Raw genomic sequence first — 27418 nt, 5'->3', positions numbered from 1 at the left:
ACTTTCAGGAATAGTTTACATTTCCCTCTCAAGGACAAACCGGACATTTTACACAACAGATGTTGGTCAAAAGTGTTCTCCTCTCCTGTGCATTATGTCAAAGAAGGAATGGATGTGTAACATTAATTGGGTCATTTATATATTCAAAATGAGGGCCACAGTAAAGCAACGATATAATGGGAATCATTATGCTGAATATGCATAATGATTCAACGTTAACCCTCTGCAGTGGTGGAAAAAGTATTCACATATTTTAATTAAGTAAAAGTAAAGTATCAATACTGCAATATAGAAATACTCTGTTACAAGTAAAAGTCTGGAATAAAAAATGTACTTCAGTAAAAGTAAGAACGTATTGGTGTCAAAATGTACCTATAGTGGGAGCGTTTCAGGCAAAAATCGTGCACTTTATGAAAGAAGCATGAAATTTGGCACACAGTTAGAACATGCCATATGGAACATTTTTGGCTATAAGGGCATCGCAGATTTGTCTTGGGAAACTTGTGGGAGCCAATCAAAGTTGGGCTCTCATAGACTTTACTAATACTATACAGTAAAATAATACAAAAAATAAATATGCTTTATGTGAGAGGTGTTTTTCGGGATTCAGAATCTGAAAATTTGTTTTGCACGAAAAACATTCCTTTCCGAGAAACGGTCGCCACAAAACTGTGAAAAGTGATGACTCATCACTAAACCATAGCTTCATGGGGTCCGTTTTAGCCCAAGGAATGTTTTTCCTGCAAAACAAATGTTTGCATTGGATTCAGAATCCCGAAAAACACCTAGTTTGACCCCTCACATACTACTTAAAGCATATTTATTTTTTGTATTATTTTACTGTATAGTAAACTAAGTCTATGAGAGCCCAACTTTGATTGGCTCCCACAAGTTTCCCAAGACAAATCTGCGATGCCCCTATAGCCAAAAATGTTCCATATGGCATGTTCTAACTGTGTGCCAAATTTCATGCTTCTTTCATAAAGTGCACGATTCCATCAAAATACTGCCCGAAACGCCTGGACTACTAAAGTACCAAAAGAAAGTAAAAGTACAAAATGTTTGAAAATAGCAGATCTATATGGGTAACCGGTCCGATATACATCACTGGCCAGATGGCCAAGAATTGCCCTGTGGCTTCTTAATACTCATTTATATCTGCAAAGTAACTAAAGTTTTTTGAATAATTGTAGTGGAGTAAAAGTACAACGTAGTGGAGTAGAACTTAAATTATTGGAAATTGGAAATACTCAAGTAAAGTACAAATACCTCAAAATTGCACCGTACTGAAGTAAATGTACCTAGTCACTTTACACCACTGACCCTCTGTCTTCTGTATGTGTTCCCCCAGCATTGACAGTCACTTAAAGCACCTCGACAGAGCAGCCAGAGGGGATCATGGGAGGAGCGGTAGTGGATGACGGGCCCACCGGGGTGAAAGCGCCAGATGGAGGGTGGGGCTGGGCGGTGCTGTCGGGCTGTTTCGTCATCACAGGCTTCTCCTACGCCTTCCCCAAGGCAGTCAGCGTCTTCTTCAAGGAGCTGATCAGAGAGTTTGGCGTGGGTTACAGTGACACCGCCTGGATCTCTTCCATACTGCTCGCCATGCTGTACGGAACAGGTATGCCTGAAACCTACTGTGTAAAATCATCCACTGCAGAGAAACATTTTGGAGTGATAACTTTAAGGGATTCTTTCAGAAAAAAATTGCAACGATGTTCCATAATCCTGTTCGACACCTCTACAACATGATTATGCAGACACATTTTGTCAACCATAACATTTTAAAGCTGTTTTGTATAATATGTGTGATAGTCAAAAGATAAAATAGTATGCGCTGTGAGGTCTATATGACATCAGTGTGCTGTGTGCACACAGGCTGGCCATGTTGTTTTCCCTTCCTTTCTAAATCATGTTGTCCAAATCCATCTAAGCTCTGTTAGCTCCCCTTGTCGAGCTCGAGACAGATTTGAGTCAAGAGACGTGCCACAGGGGATAATTCCCCTTGTTTATGGATTGCACACAATGCAGTTTTAAAGACTAAGAAATAAAAAATTTGATTACAAATTTGACCTCAATGTAGTGGTTTTTACAGCAACGACTATAACAGGGGTCTTCAACATTTTCAGGCCAAGGACCCCTTATTTGAGAAATAGATGAAGCAGGGACCCCCACAACCTTTTTATAGATTCCTTATAGTTCAATCGTTTGACAGCAGAATCATCTGTGTATTTTGGATTCATGTCAATTTGTGTTATCAGATAGTTTACCACTTGAACCGTCAATACTTGATAAACGTGACCTTTCACTCTGTACTTAGTCTGCTCCTTTTCCCCTCCAAAGCTCTTTGCCGAAAATAGCCAATGTACAAGCTCACAACGCCTCGCGCTGCGAGGCGTTGTGAGCTTGTAGATCTGCTATTTTTGGTTAAGGTTCTCAGAATATGGACGCTAGGGTTCAAGTGGTTAATTTAAAAAAGGGGAAAAAGATGTTTCCATCAAAGGAGGAGGACCCCTTGTAGTAACTCTGAGGACCCCCTAGGGGTCCCGGACCCCCTGTTGAAGACCCCTGGACTACAACATAATGCTTTTTTTGTCTGTGCTTAGGACCTTTGTGCAGTGTGCTGGTGAACAGATTTGGCTGCCGGCCAGTAATGATGGTTGGAGGGCTGTTTGCCTCACTGGGAATGATCCTGGCTTCCTTTGCCACCAGCATCATGCATATCTACCTTTGCACTGGAGTTATAACAGGTATAGCCTAGTCTCTCACACAGATTATGAATGCACAGACTCACATAATGAAAAACACAAAAGTTGCATGAAACTGTCTTTTCTGGAGATGTAAATACATGTATTCTTCTGTCTTTGCTCAGGTCTAGGCCTGGCTCTGAACTTCCAGCCCTCACTAATCATGTTGAACCGGTACTTCAGTGAGAAGCGGCCACTGGCCAATGGGCTGGCGGCAGCGGGAAGCCCTGTGGCCCTGTGCTGTCTCTCTCCGCTGGGCCAGATTCTTCAGTACAAGTTTGGCTGGAGGGGAGGTTTCCTCATTCTGGGGGGCTTGCTGCTGAACTGCTGTGCCTGCGGGGCCCTCATGAGGCCCCTGCTGCCCCCCAAGAAGCCCGCCGGCTCAGAGGAGACCCTCGAGGAGGAGAAAAAGCCTCAAGTCAAGAAGAAGCTGCTGGATTTCAGCGTGTTTAGGGACAGAGGATTCCTTATCTATACCATTGCAGCGTCCGTTATGGTGCTGGGACTGTTTGTGCCTCCCGTGTTTGTCGTGAGCTACGCTAAAGCCATGGGTAACGAGGACACCAAGTCGGCTCTGCTGCTAACCATCCTGGGTTTTGTTGATATCTTTGCTCGTCCTACGTCTGGTCTAATAGCAGGGATGAAGTGGGTGCGGCCCAGATGTGTCTACCTGTTCAGCTTTGCGATGATCTTCAACGGCTGCACCGACCTCATAGGCTCACAGGTAACAATGGAGCAGTCAGGATTATGTGTTTACATCTCATTAAACACACAGCAAGAGGGTGTGATAATATCACATAATCATTATCACCAAAGAGTGTTGGTCACCTTTTTTATTTAGGCAATAAACATACTTTGCTGTGCTTTGTTTTTGACAGAAACTGGTTAGCACTAGAACCTGCTACAGACTCCCCTTTAAGTAGATTATGGTCTGTTTAAACACAGAACTATTAGGAGTCCATATCTATTGTCTGGGGAAATAAATAAAAGTTTGATAATGGCATGTGTGGGACTGTGACTAGAGATGTCTCATCTGTCTCCTTACAGGCCACCGACTACTGGGGGCTGGTCATTTTCTGCATCTTCTTCGGCCTGTCCTACGGGATGGTGGGAGCTCTACAGTTTGAGGTCCTCATGACCATCATAGGAACAGAGAAGTTCTCCAGCGCCATTGGACTTGTGCTGCTTATGGAAGCCATTGCTGTACTTGTGGGGCCTCCTGGAGCAGGTTAGAGCCTAAAATAATATCTCTCTCTTTATTCATCATGTTTACTAAGTAAAGAATTAAGTCCTGAATTGTGTTCCCCCCCCCCCCCCCCCCCCCCGTAATGAATCTTTTAATTTGTTTTTATACAGCAGCAGAGTTTCACGTTTATCATGAAAGTTCTTCATAACATTTACAAGAATTCTCCTCTCTCAACCAGGTCGTCTGTTGGACCACACTGGCCAGTACATGTACGTGTTCCTGCTGGCGGGGTGTGAGGTCTGTGTGTCGGCTATCATCATCGCCCTCGGCAACTTCCTGTGCATCAAGAAGAAACCGGAAGAACCGGAGGCCAAGCTGGAAATGGCCGTGAACGCCGGCGAGACAGAGGTGCTGAAACATGGCGCGCAAAACGGGGAAGACCAAGAGCTTGGGGAGGAAGCAAAGAAGGGAGAGAACGGAAAGATTTCCGCGGGTGAACCGGGCCAAGAAGACGCGGTGAACACGGTGAAGGAATCAGCAGACGAGACTCTTGATGTAAGCACCGAGACTTCACTATGAAGCCGACAGGAGTTATCTGTTCACAGCAGAGAGTAGCATGGAACTGGACGCCCTTTCAAAAGGACAATGTCCAACCAGAGCACTCACAATCTGTCTCAGTGGACAGCGGGAGGAAGGCAGACAGAGACCAAGAGAGAGAGCTGGGACATTACTCTGTTTTACATGGAGATGTAATCTGCACTGATTCAACACATTTCACACACAAACACACAGAGGGCAGATTAACAATCTTCAGTTCATTTTTCTCATCAAAATGGTACACAAAAGTAAAGAAATTTTATAGTTCTGTCATGTAGCATAAAAAAATGAACTATTGCTCAGTTTTTTTTTGCGACTGTCAACAATTTCATGTTTGATAAGTACAACATGATTATTTCATTGTGTACCTCTCAGTATTCTATTTTTGATGTGTGCTTCCAGGCACATCGTTCAACTGTTATTTAAAACAATAGTACATATTGTTTCAATTTCCTTGCTTCAAACAACTTGATTTACTTTTTTAATGTTAAGGACAACTCGAATGTGTTAATCTAATACTGTGCACAGATTACCTGTCAAAAACTGCAGGCACAGACCTGCCGTCGGGCAGCTGCATTATGCTCATTATTTTGAGTGTTGTCGTTTCAAAAACGTTGTTCGCTTGTTTACTGATTGCTGTGAGCCATGTTGTGGCTGGACATACGTCATGTGATATCAGTAAGAGAAAATAATAACTGAGGAAACCTTCTGGATTGTATATTGTCAAAATGTGTGTTGAATTGTGCTCAAACACAAATATGACTGTTGAGTGTATTTCATGTTACGTCGTCCTGTGAAGGCCAGCTTAGCACCTTAAAGAGCCACTTTGCAGAGGTATTATGTAAACCTTGCAAGCTCTCCACCAGGTGACCATAGCCTTGCGGGAAAGCTTTCAAGTCACAACCCATTGGGAAGTTTTATATCAAATTTTCACTGCCTTTCAATAGAATAATAGGATTTGGGTTAAAAATCAGTGAAATGGCCCTTTAACACTGTACTTGTTTCTCAGTCTCATTGGTATTGTACAGTATGTGTTGTGGCGAGGTTCATATTTTACAGATGGCATCGGCAGCTGCTGCTGTACTGTATTTATTGTGTGCTTGATCCTCTGGGTTTAGGAGACCTTGCTTCAAAGCAACAGACAAGTGTCCACTTGTTCAGAAATCAGTAAGAAATGTAATATATGTATGTACTACACTGCCTAATAGGACAGATCTTTAATGTTCAGGTTTTACAAATAAACACATTTTCTGTGGAAGATGACATTTTGCCCATTAATGACTACACAAGCATGTGGAAACAAATTAAACAATACATATGTAAAGAAAGGTTATTCTTACGATGAACGTTGATTTACATGTTAAATTGAATTATAAAAAATACATACCCGTTGTCAGCTGACAGCATTTTCCAATGCTTTTAATCCTTTTTGCATTAGGTAGATACAGATACACCAAGAGTCAACTGTTTACACTATTCTACCACTGAAAAATGTAAAACACAACCAATGTGTGTTGTGTTTAAAGGAACAGAATGGTGTTAAACCTCTAGAGTGCCAGTCCAATCAGTCCAAACTCCAACGCTTTCACACAGCACCCTCTACAGGCCAACAAGATGAACTTTCACTGATACTTCCTTATTATCCACATTTAAAAAAACGACACAAAAAGTACAAGTACTTTCATTTATTTACAGTTTTTAAAGTACACAAATACAGTGGCAAATACAAGAGAAAGTAAATCTTACTGAGGTGGTAGCTTAGATGATTAGGTGTTTGAGTGGCTGACCAAAAAGGCCACAGGTCAAAATTAAAATGGAGAAAAATAGTAGTATGAAGGCTGAATTACAACAGGCCTTTTATGACAAAAGACATGGCATTATAGACAGCAGCCATAGAAATACTCAGGCTGAGCACAAAAATTAGTTGTTAGATATCAAACCCCCACCCCCCACGTCCAAACACTTAATTGCTTTTATGAGTGAGCACATAATCCTTTTCATTCCTCGTCCAGCTCTACCAGATCTCAAACTACTGAGCGAGTCTTCTGCGTCCTGTTCCAGTCTACCTTCCACAAGTGCATCTCCTCCCTACAGAGGAAGCTGGACATCCTGCAAAGAGTCTGCAAGACCCTGGACAGAGGCGAGGCGGTGAAGCAGGTGCTGGGTCTGGTTCTGGCCTGCGGTAACTTCATGAACGGCTGGGAACAGGACCCGGGGCCAGGCCAACGGCTCCACCCTGGCCATCCTGCCCAAACTTAAAGACGTCATCGGCGCAGGACCATTCAATCGCGACATTGTCCACCTTTCATACAAAAAGTCTTTCACGTTCAGTACAACTGCACCGTTGAAAGGCGGTGGTCGTTTAGAAGCGATCGACTTTTGGTCAAAGTTAAGTGTCTTGAGTCCGTCCTTGGTGGTGAAGCAAGCATCATCTCTTCACAATCAATGATCCTGCACTTCATCTTAATCTTAAGTGACTATGTGAGGGGGGCACACAATTAATATGAAAGAACAGCAAATACTGAGAATCCAATGATTGAAGACAGTAATTGAAGTTCAGCTCCTGGACCAACTTGAAAGGTCACCGTTACACCCGACCCAAATGGATTTCTTAACAGAAAAAATGAAAAAAGTGAAAACATTTACACATCTATATTACAGGTATTTCACAGCTTAGAAATAATACAAATAACAAGGGAATGAAAATGTAGATATGTACAGCAGTGAATGGACAATCTGACAAAAGGTATCAAATGACACGTTCCTCCCTCTGTAAAGTCCGTCCTCCCCTATAAAAGCTTTCATATACAGTATAGGACACTAGGAAGGGAAGAAGGGTTCATTTGAAGCTTAGCAAGAAAGCCTGTTGGTTACAGACCAGAGGTATCTCTGACAGGGAGAGCCCCAATCCATAAATATACAACCTCCAGATCCAAACATACCAATGCAAAGATTTGGTGTGTAAAGAATGGGCTCAACTAGCCACAACTAATTCAGAACTTTGACCAACCACACCTGACTGTGGTCAAAACAGGAGGTGCAGTGCTAAAACATGCAAAGTAGATAGCTTTTCATACAAATGGCTATAATTACTGAAGAGAGCCATCAGTGGCTGTAATCAATTAAATAAAAATAATAAAAGAAAGAAAACTGGCTGGTGGTCAAATACATTAATGAAACGCAAATGAAAAGCATCACACACCAAACTACCCATATGTAAAAGATGAACAGCTTCAAAGTCCTTCTATTTGACCTTAAGCCTGATTTTACTTTGTTGTGCTTCAGTGTCACGCACCAAAAGTAGTCGATATACAAGCTCGAGCTGAAACACATTTTGAGCGAGCAGTGAGCACATAATCTTTTTCATTCCTTTTCCAGCTCTCCCAGACCCCCAAGTTTGCAAGACCCTGGACAGAGGTGAGGCGGTGAAGCGGGTGCTGGGTCTCTCTTTGGGTAACTTCATGAATGGCAGGAACAGGCCCCGCGGCCAGGCTGATGGACATCCTGCCCAAACGTCATCGGCGCAGGACCATTCAATCGCGACATTGTCCACCTTTCATACAAAAAGTCATACGATTAGATCTGCCATTTTCGGTGAGCGACGCTGGTGCGCAACAAAGTATAAATCAATGCAGGGGAAAAAAACCTAAGTAAACAAAGCTATTTTATTGGTTCAGGCAATGTAGGAGAAGTGTGAAGTGAATGTATAAATGTAGCATCGCTATTGACAGGAGCAGGAGCTGTAGCCATGGCAATAACAGTTGTGTCGTCGGCCACTGTCGTCCTAAAAAGGACTTTTGAGTTGCCACGGTTGCCAAAAACTGATGCAGTCCATTGAGGATTTCCTTAGCAGTAGAAACAGTCGAAAACACAAGGGGCAGTGTGGAGGGTTGTGCAAGTGTCTCCTGATAAACGTGGACACGCCGGGGAGAAGTGGTCCAGTAAAGTCAAAGATGCTTTACCGTAACGTGTGTCACCGTTAGGGGAGCGAGGGGTGACTGGGATTCACAGACACAGAGAGGGAGAGCAAGGGCAACACTTTGAGAAAAGAGGAGAGAGGAAGGGCGAGAGCCCGTCAGACGCCGTCGCCGAGTCAGTAGCTGGCTTCCGGGTTGGTAGCTGGAGCATTCATAGTGGTAGGTTTTATCTATCATGAGTCGTCATAGAGAGCAGATTTGCTGCTGAGTGAGCGAGGCTTGGTCCGCCAGGTGCAGGGTGGGGCTCATCGCGGAGATACAGAGTGGAGACCACCAGGGGTCACGCCAGACACCATCTACAACACACAGGAGAAGACAGACGGTCAACTAGTTGATGATGATAACCCATACATTCCATGCATACCTCCATCTGATGTAAATAACATTGTCTCTGTTCAATCTATTCTTTAAGTCTAATCAAAATATAGCTTTGACTGCATTCCAAATCATTGCCAAGTCACATTATTTTATACTTTTTTCCCCAAGCTTCATTAGCCACCTTATATACTTCATTGGCAAGAGTCCCCAAGGGGTCTATGCTTAGTCCCATCTACACCTGATCTCGTCGACAAAAATAGCCGACCTACACAAGCACACAAAGTGTCACATTGCGATTAGCTTATAGATCTGCTTTTTTCACAGAATGTTCAGTTATTCTGACATGCATAAAACAGGGACACCCTGTGTGTTAAAAATCTGACTAATCAAACTCACTAATCTAATGCACAGTAACATGTCCGACTACTTACAGGGAAGCAAGGCTATGCAGAAAAAGCAAGCTAGAGAAAGCGATGATGGGTGAGTCAGATGCTCGTTTTGGTCTGTTCGTGTACAGTGCCCACATTATTATAATACTTACAATTGGAAGGGTAAACCCGTGAAGATGTGTTTTTGCATCATGTTATGCCTTCAGCTGCAGGCATGGGAAAAGCTCAATGCTGACTTCAGAAAGAGTAGCTCAAAATCATGCAAGTATTGAATGCAAAAGCCAGGGGGGCGGAGGGAATTCGCAGGAGGAGGAGAAACACACTTGATTGCACGTCCACTCACTAGGGCAAGGCTTGGGTTCAGTACTTTTTATAGGCTTTTGCCGCTAGGCCTGCATGCTGAGAGATGCAGCCTTACGCAGGCATCAAACCAACAGTGCAAGCAAACAAGCCACAGGCGCAGAGTTGAGGAGGAGGGGGGGGGGGGCTGCCGTCACATTGGGAGAAGGTCGGTAATGATGCACTGTGATGCACCTTCCACTCCAGTTCCAAAGGGTGGTGGCTTTACAGTTTAGCGTCTGACTGACTCAGAGCACTTGAATGAGACAGAGCCAGGGGTTGGTATGATGATGGGCAATGGGTCATTGATTTATATTTGGCACACAAGATGAAGCATTAAGCTCTCCATTTCGTCACAGGAAGTCAGGTTGCTGACTGACCCTGGAGTATTCACCCCTTGTTCCAGGAAAGAGGAAATAGCAGAACGTTTCTCTTCCAACAAGAAAGATCTGATCAAACATTCATATTATGTTAACAGGTAAATTGACAGCAGACTTGTAGTTAAGCATAAAGGAACTAGGAATGAATATCACAATTGAGGCTGAGTCAGTCAGAGTCACTTTGAGAACTGGAGCGGTACATCCCTGGTGCCTCAGGGACGGGACTCACCCGGTGTGCGCTGCCGCCGTCACACAAGGACGTGGCGAGCGTCTACTTGGCGTGATGCTCGAAGGGAATGCTATTCTGAGGTTGGGGGGAGGAGAGAGAAGTCCATATACGTCAAAGTCAGAACCAACACCCACTGCAACCCATCAGACACCCGGAGAAGTCTAGCTTGTTATTGACTCACTAGCTCTAACAGAACCAACTGGGCTCACTGGAAGAGCTCGCTCATGTTGTTTGCACTATTGTTTTATTATACATTATATATATGTTATACCTTCAACTGGAATTGTGGGATTCTATACAACCTTTTAAAATATTTGATAAAAGCTTGTATTACTGTCGTTTTAAATTTTATACTGGAGGTCAAGAGAAAGGTAAAAATTGGAGACCAAAAAAATATCTAATTAAAAAGAATTACATCATATCGAGCCCCTACTGTTCAGGAACAGTACTTTCTATTTGGCCCTACATTCAGATGGAGCATTCTACAAAGAAACATACTCAGTGGTAATGTAACTCTTGAGAGGTACATTTACACCGTGGCTTTTACTGTGTAGGTGAGCATTTTTATGAGGCATGTAGTAGAGTCACTCCATGGACCGTCTCTCTGCCTTACAACGATCTCTGGTGGAGTAAAAACACCACATGGTTCCTTTGAACCTATAAGATTAGGGGGTTTAAAGCTTCTTCTTTAATGGATTACCATACAGCTTAAAGCACAGAGATTCCAATCTACTCTGTTGTCCTGATTGTGTATACTATCGTAAGGCTTAGCGTAAAATGTAATCCAAAGAGACCGAACTGGGCCGGAAGTCTATATAATACACATTTCTTTTTTAATGCATCCAACGTGGTCTTCTTCCTGATGGTGTGAACCTATTCCAGAGTTCCAGAGAGCTGGCATAGGAAATGGGTGGGGCATGTACCTGTGAGGTGGACATGCGGGAGGTGTCCTGCCGTCCCGTCAGGTCTGAAGAGGACACGTTGACGGGAGCGCCCCGGTGGAGGCGCATGCTCACCTTCCTCTCCCGCTCCATGCCGGACACTTGCCGAGGGGACGTGTTTGCTACAGGACCAATGGAGGGAGAGAGAGAGAGAGAGATGTTGATTGCACGTTTATAGATCCCTAATCAGACAGCGTCACATAGATAGCAACCAGTATGCGTGCGCAGGCTGGCCTCAAAAGGGGTGGAAATCACTAGGTACCTGACGATCCAATTTGATTCTGATTCAGAGGCCTACGGATCGATTATAAATCGATTACCGATGCATCTCGATTCCAATACATGACTAATAAACAAACTGCTTTCTAATGAAAACAAATTAATTTGTAGATTGGCAATGTTTTGGCAAAGAGATTTGGTAGAGAGTGAAAAAAAAAAAGACTATCAAATACGTTATTTCCAGGTCGGTTTAACCAATTATAGAGGGTTTGAATGGTACCGGATATGCAGCTCTGCAAATAAAAAGGCGAATTGATCCCAGTGCATGACGGATAATTTCACAATAAATATATATCTCCACGATACGATTATTGTGAGTGTTTTTTCATCACGATAATAACGATTATCGTCCCATCCCTAGTGGTAACTGACCTGTGTGTGAGGTGGGTGTGAGCGGCGTGGCCGGCGCTCCTTCTTGCGTTCCGCGGGGTCGTCCTGACGCAGCGGGCAGTCCTCTGGCTCCGGGATTCCTGCCGTGTCTCAGCCTGTCCTCTCTGTCCCTGCTTGCCCTTTCTGCCTCCTCTGCGGCACGATTGGCTCCCTAGAGGGATGAGTCCTTAGGATGAGAGCTCTGCTACCAATGACACCAATACAAGGGAAGCTGATATGGTGCTGGAAGCAATCAACTGTATTCCTGTCTCGTGCCAAGTGCTATCATCTAAAAAAAAACACTTTTTGTTCGGAAACAAGTAAACCCAGGCTACAAAATGTTGTTTACACAAGCAGAAAACAAATACAAAATAATTAAATTATAATAATAAAATGATGACTAGAAAAATCTTATGGACATTTCTTTGGTTGTTTTGCAGGGCAGTGGTTACAAACATTAAATTCACAAAGATTGGAATGTTCACCACAGCAGTGTTATAAAATTAAACCGTCTATACTCACAAATTTGAGCATGTTCCAGTCAAACACGTAGTCATAAGAGAATCCCTGTCTGTGAAAAAGGTTCCTGAAGAGCTGCCTGAGATACGAATAGTCTGGTTTGTCATCGAAGCGCAGCGAGCGACAGAAGTTCAGGTAGGTGGCAAACTCAGCTGTGAAAAAGATTAAATGATATTAACTAATATAACAGATTACTATACATACTACAGTATATATATATATATATATATATATATATATATATATATATATATATATATATATATATATATATATATATATATATAATGATGTGCAACCATTTGTAATACAAAAGGCCAACATAAATCAGTACTCACAGGGGTATCCTTTACAGAGCACCTCGATGGGGGTGGACATTTTCTTCTCGCTAATGCGTTCGTACTTCTGCCTCTTGGTGGCAGCCTTGAGTCCTTGCCAGGGTAGAGATCCCAGATTGAAGTACATGAGGACATAGCCCAAGGATTCCAGATCATCACGCCTGGACTGCTCTGTAGAGGGAGCCAGGGGAAAACAAGAGAAAGGAGGAAGAGAAAAAGAAGAAATGGTCTCAACCAGAACAAATGAAAACATCAGTTTTCCCTATACAGCACATCGTATGGTGTCGGGCAGAAACCTTTCATCTCCATCATGTACATATCCTTTTTTGTTTAATTTTTTCTCCCATAAATGAATGCCTTCGGTGTCACCTAAAAGTAGTTCAGATACCTGAAGAAGGTCTGTGACCGAAACGTTGCATAATAAAAGTGTTCATATTGCAAGTGTAGATGACCTGCAGGTCATTCTGTACATTTTGAGCATTGTCTAGCCTAAAAGTAGTTAAAATATCATATCTGCAAGCTCACAATGTATCGCATGGTGAGCTTGTAGATAATAGATATACCCTTTTCTTTAGTTATAGACAGGAAACGGGGAGAGATATGGGCAGTGACACACTGATGGGAAGTGACACGCAGCAAAGGCAGTCAAGATGGGGACTCGAAATCTAATTTTGTACCATCACCGTCCATGGTTCAGTCAAGTGCATGCGAGTACCAACGTGGTGGTGACATTTGGTTCAGCAAACCAAGTTATTATTGGAGTAGTTTTCAGAGTCACAAACCCCACAGAGCAATTATGTGTGCTCACATTGGGCTTCATCTCTCTGTAGTAGTTCTCAACCTGGGGGTCACCAAATTATTTTGGGGATTCCCCAGATGATTAACTTAATGTGCAACATTGTTTTCTCACTCAACAGTAAACAAACCAACATAAAGTTTAAGTGCATAGATCCCCATCCTAAAATGACAATTTGAGGACTTTTTAATACCTCTTTAATAACTAATTTAACCGTGACCAAACTGTCAAATATTAGGGACATACATTGTGAAAATAGGCGATCTACATTGCTTACAACGCCTCGCAACATAGTACCGTGTTATACAAAATGTAATGTCTCAACTCTTAGAGCTTGTCAGAGCTCGTCAGGGTGGGGTGTCCCAAGTTAAAATGATATTATTTGGGGGGGTCGCGGCCTGAAAAGGTTGAGAATCACTGCTGTAGAGTAGCTTTCCAACCAAAAAGTGCAAGTCAATCTACTAATGGCAACACGGTTTGGAGTCTTAACAATAGGAAACAACAAGGTGCCAGGTGGACAAGATGAGCCAGATAAGTTAGAAGATGCTGAAGCATCATTTAAGTGTGCTGTCTGGGAACACTATGGATTCAGGGTTAACTACAATTGGGACAGGAAGAAGTTGTCAATAAAAGGATTGCTTTATAAGTTATTTACACTGACATCACCCAGGCGTTTCCCTGGCAAGCACCAGGAGAGAACTGAGGCAAAAACAACTCTAAAAAGCTTTAAAAAACCACTCCAAGCTAGATCATAGGACAGACGGGCACAAGGTAATAACAGAATCTGTGGGTGGCGTTTATAGCAAAATATCAATCATTATAAATTGTTATATGCCTATGAAAGAAAAGCTGTTTATTTAGGCTTTATTTAGGATTTCACCTGAATTGTGAGCCAGGGCCCACCATCCTGACATGAATCAAGTTTAAGATTTTAGTTTTTCTTGAGGTGCAACTGAGTCTGTCCACCACTTGGCTGGCTGTAGTGACGGACAAAGACAATCAATTCTTATTCTTCAGGTATGCCGTTGAGGAAAAACAACTATCACTGAGATACGCAGTTACAAGAGAAAAACATAACTTTTTCTGTTAACTCTGGTAATTCTGCCTGACAAGTGACAATTGCCTGACAACTCACTGTGCCTGTTGACAGTCTGTGGATCTTAATGAACTGATCTCATTCTGTAATAGTCAAATGACCACTGATAATGATGGCAGTCTAAGGTAGGGTAAGTGGTTTGTTTTTGGTTAAAGCTCTATATTATGATAGTAATCATTGGTATACAGACTAGAGCGTTTGTTCAGTAGCAGGAGTCTCCCTGTCTCTCTATCATCTGTTACTAAACACTCTATAGACCATATTCACACGGGGGCCATTTTGCTATTTAGTTAATTAAATGCCACCCCGTTTTTTCAATGCAAAATGCCTACATGGCTGCCTCGTGAATATGGTCTATTGCAATACCATAAATATAGCTACTTAAGACGAAAGAAATTCACTTAGACTACCTCTGATTCCACTATCCTCAATATCACACAAATTACCGACAGTCGTGGTCTACGGTTCACCAAAATAAAAGAAAATGAAAAAAGAATCTTCACTTGCACTACATTACTGAATGATGGTCTGGGGTCGCAAATTTCGCAATCCATTCACAGACCAAAATATACTTCAGTCTAGGCTGAAAATATATAGTTTAGTTTATTACTGCAACTTTGGATTTGGACATATTTTGCCCAAACGGAAACGTGACACCACCAGTTGTCCGAGTAGTTACACCACTAATGTGCATAAATATCAACATGACACACTGAAGACCAGTTACACTTCGTTGTATAACACACTATTCAAGAACCCGATCCAGAGTCTTCATCACCCCAGTCTTCCACAACATTCACCGGCTCACAGTCAAATACAAATAGTGATCAGCAGCACCTACATGGCCCTCAACAACCTGGCTCCCCGCTACCTCTCTGACTGCTCAAACGCCACGCCCCTTCCCACTCCCTCAGGTCCGGTGATGCCAAACTCCTGGACATCCAGAAAACAAAGAAACAGACCTGGGGTGACAGGTCTTTCTTTGTTGCAGCCCCTCCCTTTGAAACTCACTCCAACCTCACATCAAAGACGTCCCCACTCTTGCCCGGGTTCAAAGCCTCCCTCAAAGCCCACCTTTTCAGATTTGCACTCCCCGTCTAATTCTTATCCCCCACTTTCTTTGCTTTGTTTTTAGCCTATTCTCTTAATAAAGTTGTTTCTTTAATTTGTTTGGTTGTGTGAAGCGACTTTGAGTACCAAGAAAAACACTATAAAAGTTGGATGTATTATTATTATTAATGATTATTTATATTATTAATGCACAACCAACTATAAATTAGACTTGAGTTTTTGCTGTCATACCAATCCCCAGGTGTGTGTTGATGGAGGCGTAGCGGGCTGTGCCCGTCAGATTCTTGTTCTCGCGGTAGGGGATGTGCTGGTGTGTGCGTGCGTCACGGTACTTCTTGGCCAGGCCAAAGTCAATGATGTACACCAGGTTGCCCTTCTTCCCCAAACCCATCAGGAAGTTGTCTGGCTTCACGTCCCTGTGGATGAAGTTCTTAGAGTGGATGTACTCTATCCTGCTGATCTGTAGGGCAGAAAAAAAAAGAGGAGAACCAGAGGAAAGTAGGTCGTTACACAAAGTTGAGGCTGATATGACAGCCGTTATATGAATCAGTGACTGTGGGAACATCTCTGTAACATAATGGGCTACTAGTTCACTTCAAGTAATGAAATGCGACAATATATATATATATATATATATATATATATATATATATATATATATATATATATATATATATATATATATATATATATATATATATGGAGAGAGACAAGACAGAGAACGAGAGAGAGAAGCATAACCTAGAACAGCTAAATGTTTTGATTATGAAAACATAAAAATAAAAAATTGCTTTCTATTATGGAGCACTGTCAGTGTGTGATCATGTAAAAAAGGTTTAATAATTTCCAGAGTTGCCAGGACTCACCATCTGATCGGCCAGCAGCAGTACTGTCTTAAGGCTGAACTTGCGGGAACAGAAGTTGAACAAGTCCTCCAAACTGGGCCCCAACAGCTCCATCACCATCACGTTGTAGTCCCCCTCTGCACCACACCACTTTATTGTTGGGATTCCCACTGCGCAGGAATGTGACAAGAAGAAAAATGTTATCATATGCCTGCCTGACACAAGGAAAAGAAACAAATTAACAACAAAGTAAGATTTCACCTCTACCCAAAACCTAGTGCTACACCTCGCTGACACTAACGCACAGTCTGCAACTCTGCATTGGCCAGAATAATGATGTTATGTTTTCATGGCAAAACCTTCCAGACACTTAGGTTTTTAAGTAAAAACACACCACTGTTTAAATTATGTTTATACTCCAGTTCACACCAATTGAAATCACTTGAGCACCCGTTCCCGCCAGGAAAACATGGTTTCCAGTTGAGCGAGTGGCTTGACCCTAGCCTGGTTAATAAACCAGACTGCACAACACCACCCCCCAAAACGAAGTGTGTGATAGAGTCTGACGCTTGCAGTCAGGCTAGCTTGACCCATGTGAGTGACTCATGGTAATTCTCAGGCAGCAGTTGTGTGCTGATTCAATGTTCCAGTCAGTCCATTTCTCTAAGCCTGCTGGGTGACGCATGCGGATCACTGGCTGACCCAGCAATGTGTGTATCACATTTGCATACGTATTAGGAATGTGCAATTTATCGAAAATGTATCAAAACAGGCATTTAGAACCTCTCACCAACATAATCTTTCTCATGTAGGCTAATCAAAATAAACTTGAGAAGCCGATTTCTTAAAATACAAAACATACTTCTCATTTCCAAGTCAATCTAAATCGATTGTAGATCCGAATTTAGAAAATATTTCATTTTATTATATATATTATACATATATCTTTTAATAATCATTCAATAAACAATTGCATTTGTAACATTGATGAACAGACTTTGTCAGAACTATGAGGGCAAAGTCAATAAAATAATCATTCATCACAATCAAGGCAAAAGTCTGAAATAATAGTATCTTTAGGAAAAGGAAAGGGGGAGAAAAAGTGGACAGCAATTACAGAAAGCACAGGGGATTCAGGGCCAGAGAGCAGAACAGCATAGGATGCTGTGACCAACTGCAGCCACAGATTGAGGAAATCAGATAGTAGTTTTTGTGCAAGTAGCCCATGTGCAATCAGGAAGAGAGATTTCAAAGTATGATGATGTGACGCCTCACCTCCTCCCTGCATCATCTTGTATATCTTGCTCTCGATGTGGAGTTGGGGATGCTTGGTCTTCACACATTCCAGCTTGATGGCCACTTCTTCACCCACCGAAATATCCGTACCTATGGGAGACGGCTTAATTTATGAAAACCCACAGAGATTTTTTATTTATTATGGAGGCTTTCGTATGATCACTGCCAGGGTCTAATAGCAGTAAAGTGACAACACATTGAAATCGCATCCCTAGTTAAGCCAAACTTAAAGACATCTGGCCCATCATGAAGAAACCACCTTGATTCAACTATGATCAACATTTGCTTAAGTTTGTCGTTGCTGTGAGCAATGAGGAACTATGAGTGAGTGAGAAGGTTGTTTAGCGCACAACCTTTTTGCTGGACAAAAATACTTAATTGGCACAATTTCTTCCACACTGTACAAAACTGAATGGCATGTGAAAGGTGAGGGTGACTGAGCAAGTCCAGGCCCATCCTAGCCAAGCAGCAATAAAAACAATGCAGGAAGCCAACCTTATCCTCTTGACTACCAACCACAACCATAGACAGAGCCTCACAGAAAGGAACTATATGACTGCATGCAGTGTTGTATTGCTCTGGTCACGTGGGTAGTCGCTGTCCCGTATCTTTTCTGAGCAGGATCACGCCTCTCTCGCACACGGACATACATTGATGCCAAACAACCCCAAAGTTCACACCTCGACAACGCTTTAGCATCACAACAGGGTGTTTTAACAAAGAAACGCGTATCCCCAAACATTAATCAGTTTAACACCATAGGAACAGGCCATTGCATTACATAAGAAGTTTGAGTGTAAACAGGAACCCCAGGGCCACTTGCTTCAAGGGGACAGTGATCAGGATCAGGATTATACTTAGTACAGTATCCAAACCTTTTTTAAAGGACCAAAAGGAGTGATTTTAATTCAAGATAAGTATTTTGACTTGGGTAAATTGCTGGGTCCATATTTACCTGTGGTGACTACTAAAAATGAGTTACAGTATACCACCAGTAAGACGCCTAGGGCGACAAGTGACAGGGTGAGGTCGCGCCATGTCTTGGCCATCTGAACTCATATGGGAATGCCCATATATGAAGGTCACATACCACACTAACATAATCCATATATGGCCAACACAGATGGCCAAGCCAGCCCATATCTTTGTGGCTGGTTCTACAAACAGGGATCTCCATATATGGGCATAAAAGGGATTCTGTGATTGTGGTTCCCCTGACATCAGTGATGTCAGCGTGATGTCAGAGCAGCAAACCCATAGACCATAAAAAAGCGTACACGTCCAGACGGAGACATGATGTGCTGTTTCACATAACATACCAACCAGTAAGACATCGAAGGGCGAAAAGCAGGGTGAGGATGCACCATCTTTCTTGGCCATATATGGATTCTGTTAGTGTGGTTTTCCTAACAGGGCAAACAAATCTGGGATAAAATCCCCTTTATGCCCATATGATCCCTAACAGAATCCCTTTTACGCCCAAATCCCTGCTCCGAGTATCTGACATCACTGTGATGTCACCTGTTTATGCACGTATATGGAGATCCCTGCTCTGAGTATCTGACATCACTGTGATGTCACCTGTGATGTCACGGTGATGTGTCAGGGGAACCAGTATCAGGCGTTACCCGTCCGGACAGAGGTCCGGACAGACACGGACAAGCTGTGACGGTTCTGATAGTAAACTGTGACCTATGGTCGCAAATAATATTCAAATGCAGTAGATAACACAGCACATCAAGGCTTAGGATTAATTTTTACTTCCTCATGAGTCACAACACTTCCACAATCTGTGAAAACGTCATATTTTGAAACTGAAAAAGTGTTGCGTGAAGCCGTGAACACTTCCACTTCATCAATTAAGTAAATTCGCTTTTTTTACTCACCAGATATACATATGCAGATGCCAAATACTGTACTTAACATTTGACAACAGAAACATGTTGACGACACATGAAAAATGTGTCGGCTTGCGACTAGCTATGCAAAGGCAGACACGCTACCAGCTAGTGGCAGTTTATGATGGACTGCCATCTCCTGAACGCGCACTTAACACCTCCATGCCGAAATACACTCAAGATGCTGGGTGATTCATACATGCATCCAGTATGTGTACGGTGGTTACATAAATTCAACTGTGTTTGTCTACATTACCACAAGGCAGGGGGAATTATGGTTCACTGGACCTTCCCTTCACCTGTATGTGTGTGTAAGCGCGTGGCGGGCCTTTGTGTAGGAAAATACACACCTATGCAACCTAAACCATGTCTCACCTAGAGCACTGGAACACACCCCTGTGCTTATTATGCTGCTGTTGAAGGAGTAGTGACACTTTATGTCAAGATTCCAAATGATCTGAAACATCTTAAATACAGATTATAAGAACTACTTAAAGGTTAACCATGGATGCAGAATATCAACTAGTCCAAAGTGAGGCAGTTGTCTTGTAGGCCCGCTTAATGTTTCCAGTATGTTTCAAATTCAGACCCTGTTATGCAACATGGGAAAGGTCTCTCTCTAAAGCTAAGCATGTGTAGTAGTGTGTGACGACTGTATTTCTGGGCTGTAGTGAAACCCCAGGGCGCAGGGCGGGGTGAATGACCTTATCAAAACCACGTGTGCTATTGCCAAGGGCTCAGAAACCTCCACACAGACACCCTGTAAAACTGGGGTTGGTTGGGGGTCGAGCCCATTACAAATTTTCACAATTTTTGACAGAACAAACCTAAGGATTTCTGATTATCACCACACATTTCACACACTTTAAGAGACATAGTGCTTCTCTCATGTTATCGCAGTAACACACTGTGACATGCACAGTGAGTGTACAGTACCATGGGATAGGGACACACTTGTATCTACAAAACACGCACAAACACACTGCGTTGTCAGTTGAGCATTGTTGACCTGTCTTCAGGTCAACACAGATGGAAATCACTTAAGTCTTTGGTGCCCATGTATTAACACAAGCTATTTTGGTCATCAGAAGTTGCTCGGTAACACAAGCAGAAGAAATAAGCTGATGGTGATAAAAGTATAGTTGAGGGTATATAATGGAGGATAATATAATATTGGAGGAGACATTTTTTACCCTGTGTGAAGAACATCCAAGTCAAGATAGTCATTTCAAGTTTTCCATATCAACTTGTACAAAGTGATATCATCCATGGAAAACAATTGTCCTTTCAATTTGACATACAGTATATACCAGTAACTGGTGTGTGCAATTGTGCTTTGCCAAGCTTGGGAGGAGTGTGTGGCAGATTGTTCCTGGCTTGGATAACTGAACAATTCCTGGGCAAATCTAATTTTATGTAAACCAGCTACTCTCATCTTTGTGTTCATATTTATTGCAGCTGAATTTCACCATATGGATCAATAGGTCTGTCTGTTAATCTATATCTATCTATCTATCCATCCATCCATCCTTCCATCCATCCATCTGTTTGTGTTAACCATCTTATACCAAATGAAAGGCATGGCAAAAGGTAACTGATCTTGACAGCTGACTTAACTCCATAAACTGGAAGGGCCAGGACAACCAGTCCTTGTTTGCACAGAAACACATACACAACCACTTAACATGAAAGCAATCAAATTCTAATTACATCAGTCAAATGACAAGCATCTGACAAGCTAACCGTGTTAGACAATGTCTATAAATGGGAATTGGGAAACTGGTTCACTGTCTCTCTTCCTGCAATATGGGTAGCTGTCATAGCCAGGAGGACAGAACAGGACTGCTGGGCTGGCTAGTGGCTAGCTCATGTTATCTCCTGCCCTTCAGCATTGGAATTAGTTGACAGATGGCAGGACCCAAGCTACTGTAAAACTATTGGCAAACAACTGGGATGACTGGTGGGTCTTCTTAATCGCTGCCTATCTCGAGTATTCATACCCGAGTACTAGCCACACTGTAACCTAGGTGGTGTTAATAGTTAGGGGTTAAAGTTAATAACAAAGATGACAGTCTTTGCCAACGTACTCAGTAGGTCTAACATAACATTGTTATTGAACTGAACGTAGATCCAAGTTTGTGACACATTTCTGCCTCCTCTATTGGTGTCAGTATTGCAATCAGCCACAGTCGTTCCACATCTCCTTTCATAGAAGACCCAATGGGAGAACCAATAAAGGGCAATAATAGGAAAATAAGTTAACTAGATGACCAAAATCACAATATCCCTAAGGAAATCGTGGTACAGCAAAAAGTCAAATGTATGTGGCATTTCCAACAGGATGTCTTTAATCGTTTGACAACAAACGAAAATGTGTGCAACGTTTCACGGTATTAGAAACATTCCATGGTACCACATTACTACGACAAACAATCAACACCTCAGTTTATTTCCCAGCTTTGTCCAGCTGCCTTGCTGTCAGTTGACATGTCAGCTGCGAGCCATTTTATTTTAGTGACAGGCGACAGCTCTATCACAGCATTATTGACACTTGACAGACTCATCCTAGAGGTTAACCTTTAACTAGATCTAACACAGTGGTTCTCAACCAGTGGTCCTTGAGGGGGTTCCAGGTGGTCCCCAGCAGCTGAATGATGGAGAGTTGGTAACCAAATGTACCCTCTTGAGTTAAATTATTGTTAAACATCTACATTACTAAGAAGTCTACACAATTAGAGAATGCAGAAGAATTGTAATTTTGATCAACATTTGACTGTTATCTTATTATATGGAACATAAAAACAGCATGGAATTGTGGACAAAATTGGATCCAACAACAACACAATATTAAAAGTTTAGGCTCTGAGAGGCAAAATCTCATCAAATGGTGGACCGTGGCTCAAATGCCCGATAAATAACGGACCTTGATATGAAAAAGATTGAAAACCACTGATCTAACATGTAATTTCTATCTGGCAGCTAGCTAACTAGGCTATAGTGGTTAGCTGACTACTAGTAGGAAGATGACATTCGCTAGCTAGCGGAACGTCATTGAGATTAGGCGATTTGTTAGCTTACAATTGCTAGCTAATACAACACCACTCGCATTAAAACCTGCACTACAAATAATAATTGTATTACATGTTATTTACTCACCCAAATAAATGTCTCCAAAAGACCCACTTCCGATCTTTCTGCCCAGTCTGTATCGGTTCCCCACTCTCAGTTCCATTTTTGCAGTGTTTTTTGGCTAACGTTACTTGTAGCCTTTCGTATAGATAATAACCTCGTCGTAAAATAATAACAATAATACGCGTTTTACTCAGAGTAAACAATATTTTCACCTCCCTTTACTGGCGTACAGCCCCTTCTATTCACACTCCCCCTTCCCCCAGAACCCCAACAGATTCAGTTCCTTCGGTGACACTTCAACTTTCACCATCCCTTTTTTATCTCCACAATGTTCAAACTGCCACAATATCGGTATTGTCCGAAAGCCCGGAGTGCGTAGTTTATGCTCTTAATGTTTCAGAGGTCATTATTGCCCGAAAAGCGCAGGATGGAGACGGATTTGCTGCTGGTTTTTGCTCCCGAAATCGTCCGCTTCCTCAACCCTCCTCTGTGAGATTTTTCTGCTCCTCCACTGTAGAGAGCTGTCATGGGCTGGTGACGCCACTTCCCTTAGCAACCGCACGCAGATCGCAGAGGAAAAAAACCTGATTGGACAATGAAATGTTATATGTTTGTGACAGGGCATTTTGCAGTGGTGGAAAAAGTACTCAAACTTTTTACTTAAAACTAAGCATCAATACACTGCAATATAGAAATACTCTGTTGAAAGTAAAAGTCCAGAATTCCAAATGTACTTCAAAAGTAGGCCTACAAAAGTATTGGCATCATAATGTACGTATACCAAAAGTGTCCAAAATGTCAAGTGTTTAATGTATGTTTTGAAATAATAATCAAAATCTACAAAGTAACTAAAGTTGTCAAATAAATGTAGTGGAGTAAAATTACGATATGTGGATCCGAGATGTAGTGGAGTAGAAGTAAAAGTATTGGAAATTGGAAATAAGTACAGTACTTAAGTAAATGTACTAGTGACTTTACACCACTGGTTATATGACATGTGACATTTTGTTGTAGGGCATATGTAAGGCCATGCGTAACATTAATGTCTGTGTGGTTATGATATATGATATGATATGGTACTTTATTGTCAGTTCACACTGACATTTGTCTTATTATTATCTAAATGTATTTTTAAATATTTTGATAATAATATTGGACTTGGTATGACATGTTCATGATGTTCCATTCTGTTAAAGAAACTCAAGAACTGGAAACGCCACAATTGATGGGCATCACATGTCATGCAAATAAATGTCAACAGATATCATTGCAATGTATTTGTTTGGAAAACTCTAGGCTAATGCCTCATTCACACTACAGATATATAGTTGAACGTTTTGCTTGGTAATTCAATGTAATCTCAATGGAAACCAGCTTTAAAGATGCAGGAGATGCTCCAAACAAAGCTTTGAAAGCGTTAAAGCTGGTTTCCATTGAGATTACATTGAATTACCAAGCAAAACGTTCAACTATATATCTGTAGTGTGAATGAGGCATTAGTCTGTGCAAATCTCTGCCATAAGTCATGTTGAAATGCATTACCCTAAAGCATAAAGTGTGTGCGTGTGCGTGCGTGCGTGCGTGTGTGTGTGTGTGTGTAAGATACATCAAATTAGACAGACAGTCTGACATTATAGTTGATGTTACTGTACTGTAATTTCTCTAATCCTGTGATTCTGCCTAGTATTTCTATTCCAGGCAAAGTACTAAAAATATACATGATGTCAAACAAGGGAAAGGAATCCAAAGGAATCCATGCATGAACCATTAATGCAGAGACAAGCTTTAGGGTTTAAAACATCATCCTGTAAACCAAAATGCTTGCTTTTGTGTTTGTATAAAGGACTCCGACTGCAAAAAGGGATCAGGATTGCAATGTGTCTTTGCTCTGGCTGGATCGGATAGTTTTAGAACAGTGTGAGAAATGTGCAAATTGGTTTATTCAGCATCTTTCAACACCCCCGTCCTCACCCGAATCCCTCTTCATCTCTCCCCGTCTTCCTCTGCCATGCTAACAGTTCTATATAGGGAAGTAGGCCACACTGCATTTGCAAGATTCCCCTTGGTACACATTATATGAAGGGATGTATCTGGGATAGACACATGACTTGCAATGCCCTGGGCATATGTCTGGACCAGAGTCAGTGAGCCATGTTCTTATTGCTATCAAGCCAGCAATTAAACTGAATGAATCAGTTACTCCGTCATGCACACCTATTAATTTGCTTGAATTGTGGTCAGGAGAAGTGTAGACTAGAGCCTGAAAGACAAGAGAGACAAGGTACTACTACTACTCTCCTCTCCTGGTTCATGTGTGTCACTCTGACTCTTGATTCAAAGCTCTCGAAGCCACGCCCACTAATCCAAGCAAGCCCCTGCGATTTTTCTGATTGGTCACATATGGGCCAATCACTGGAGCGTTCTGCCTACTCACATGGCAGCCTGTTGTTGTTTAGATTGGGTAATCGGCTCTGCACGTGTTGGACAATGCTCTGAGTCTGTGTAGTTAGAACATGTGGCCAGGGACATGGGGGAAAATGCTGGAAAGGAAGAAGTAGAGTAAAAAAAGAACACAACACGTAAACAACAAGTGTATTCTTTTAATCTCCGTGTTTATATGGTTACCTTTACTATCATCATTATCGTTAAATGTGTTTTAAATAAAAAATATATTTTTATATAAGATTCAGAACAGTGCAGGTTAGATGGAAAACACCTGCTTTGCAGAGACAAGTGCACAAAAATGAATTCAACAACACACATTGGGACAGTGTGATAACAGCTGACTGAATATAAAGGAGATATTTTATCCAATAGAGGGTTACAGTTCTCTCTCTCTCTCTCTCTCTCTCTTGGCCTCTCTTTCTTATCAAAACAATACTGGTACAAGCCAAGTGCCCAAGTAAGTGGCCTGTTTTTAAAAAAAAAACGAAGAGGGCTTATGTAAACCATTGTCTCCATGCCAAACTGAATTAAACGCCAATGTGGTTTTCACATTATTTACAAAAACTCACGCATGGCACACGCCTGCTGGCCTGCAGAGAGTGCAAGGCACTCTTAACACATGTATTAGTCTTTGTTATAATTTTTGCTTGTTGGAAACTGACTCAAAACAATTACTCATTCAGTGAACAACATGATCTGTGTGCTGCCTTTGGGCTGTACGATACGTTCTGTTCGGTGTGTGCAGATGCTCGGCAGTCCGCAGTGCTGAGCACAGGGGGTGCATTCATCTGACCTCGCTTGGCTGCCACATTAGGCCTGGAGAATTAGACAGAACCATAGGAGCCCATTCTTACGGCCTAAGCTCCAGTGGTTCCAAAGGAGTGGCTTTCATCTGAGGACCTCAACGTTCTCTCACAAGCTGCAAAATACATTGACCACTAGTTGTATGCTGCTGGAGTCTGGACTGGCCGGTGTCAGTGCGTAAACTTAGTGTATGCAATGCATATGGCACTGCACAATTTAAAGATGTGGTGCCATGTTTTCCCTCCCCCCATAAAACATGATGATCAGGTATTATGATTATACTAGGAGGAAGATTTAAAAAAAAGTGTACAGAAAGTGTTAAAATTATTACCCAACAGTTTATTAAGTATGCCTGGTTGTCAGGTGACCCAGCAGGTTAGCCACACCCACAGTGTTGACGATATTATGATGTCATTATATCAGTGTTTTTCGATTGGGCCTTTTGACTCAGAGGCTTTCAGCTTTCAGGAAGAAACCAAAAATACACAAGGAAGGCAAATTTGCACATCATAACCCCACCCGGTGGTCTATTAGATTAATTTAACTGCATAGACACATACAAAACAGAAAAAGTACAAAACTATGGCACCACCTCTTTAAAATGAATAATGGCTAAAGGTTCGGGCCAGGAAGGCAGGTAAATCAGTCAGACAGACACTTAACCACTTAATGAAAGGTCAGATGACATGATGAGGACATGATAATATGGGATACTTTTGTGACAAATGAAGTTTAACATTTTAAGAAATGCTGTTGCAGTTTCACTAGGCTACTCTGAAAGAAATGAGGAGGGGGAGCCTACAAAGCAATGGTGACACCTAGTGGACACTGGATCATTGACATTCCTAAGGCCCAGTTACTATTTTCTTTTTTTTTTGTAATGTTTTTTATCCCACGGTTTTTGTAACCCATTTTTCTCACCCGGTGACTACCTAACCTGTAGTCCTGGTTTCCGCTCTCCCCCTGCCGCGCCAGGGGACATTGGGGAGCACCCGGCTGGCTAGGGGGAGGTATAGAAACCAGGACTACTGCATGTTTTTGTGTGAGGGCCTATGCCCAAGGAGACAAACCAGGACTACTGCATGTTTTTGTGTGAGGGCCTATGCCCAAGGAGACACGGGGAGAACATGCAAACTCACCACAGAAAGGCCCTATCGCCAACCCCACCTAGGGTGTGGGTGCTGATGACGCGGGTGGAGGAACACGCCACCCAGCGCCCACAGCTTCCCCCGGCGGGAATCGAACCCAGGACCTTCGAGGTGTGAGGCGAAGTGCTAACCACTGCACCACCGTGCCCCCCCCCACAGTTACTATTTTAAAGCACCTTTCATTAAGATAACAATAAATAAAAGCAAACAATAACAAAAGTCAAATAAAATAGATAATATATATTCAATCCCAGTTACCGCCAAATCATAATGCAGAGT

The 27418-nt window shown here is 42.2% G+C and overlaps 2 protein-coding genes across 4 annotated transcripts; one reads left to right on the top strand and one right to left on the bottom strand.

Moving 5' to 3' along the window:
- Positions 1–1398: 1398 nt before the first annotated feature.
- On the top strand, positions 1399–6789 carry slc16a3b (solute carrier family 16 member 3b; the record flags this gene model as incomplete). Its single annotated transcript, XM_080747387.1, has 6 exons — positions 1399–1621; positions 2607–2750; positions 2873–3471; positions 3795–3975; positions 4172–4488; positions 6592–6789. 6 exons carry the CDS (start codon positions 1399–1401, stop codon positions 6787–6789), a joined length of 1662 nt encoding a protein of 553 aa, XP_080603513.1.
- Positions 6201–23224, bottom strand: csnk1db (casein kinase 1, delta b). 3 transcript variants are annotated; one of them, XR_013963020.1, is made up of 10 exons: positions 22767–23224; positions 17692–17802; positions 16438–16586; positions 15803–16031; positions 12609–12779; positions 12274–12422; positions 11755–11923; positions 11086–11225; positions 8084–8803; positions 6201–6832 (listed from the first exon to the last, which is right to left on the bottom strand). XR_013963020.1 is itself a non-coding variant. In XM_080748293.1 (10 exons), exons 1-9 carry the CDS (start codon positions 22840–22842, stop codon positions 10205–10207), a joined length of 1227 nt encoding a protein of 408 aa, XP_080604419.1. In that variant the 5' UTR covers positions 22843–23224; the 3' UTR covers positions 6201–8803; positions 10163–10204. The 3 variants fall into 3 exon arrangements, 2 of the variants coding, with proteins under 2 accessions (XP_080604419.1, XP_080604418.1); XM_080748293.1 differs by adding an exon at positions 10163–10237 and having other exon boundaries at positions 6201–8803; XM_080748292.1 differs by having other exon boundaries at positions 6201–8803.
- Between the last annotated feature and the right edge of the window lie 4194 nt (positions 23225–27418).

The sequence above is a fragment of the Nannobrachium achirus genome (assembly GCF_963921795.1).
Source record: "Nannobrachium achirus genome assembly, chromosome: 18".
In the NCBI taxonomy this organism is placed as follows: domain Eukaryota; kingdom Metazoa; phylum Chordata; class Actinopteri; order Myctophiformes; family Myctophidae; genus Nannobrachium; species Nannobrachium achirus.
The sequence above is the reverse complement of the archived record's forward strand: the minus strand, read 5'-3'. Positions and strand labels throughout refer to the sequence as shown.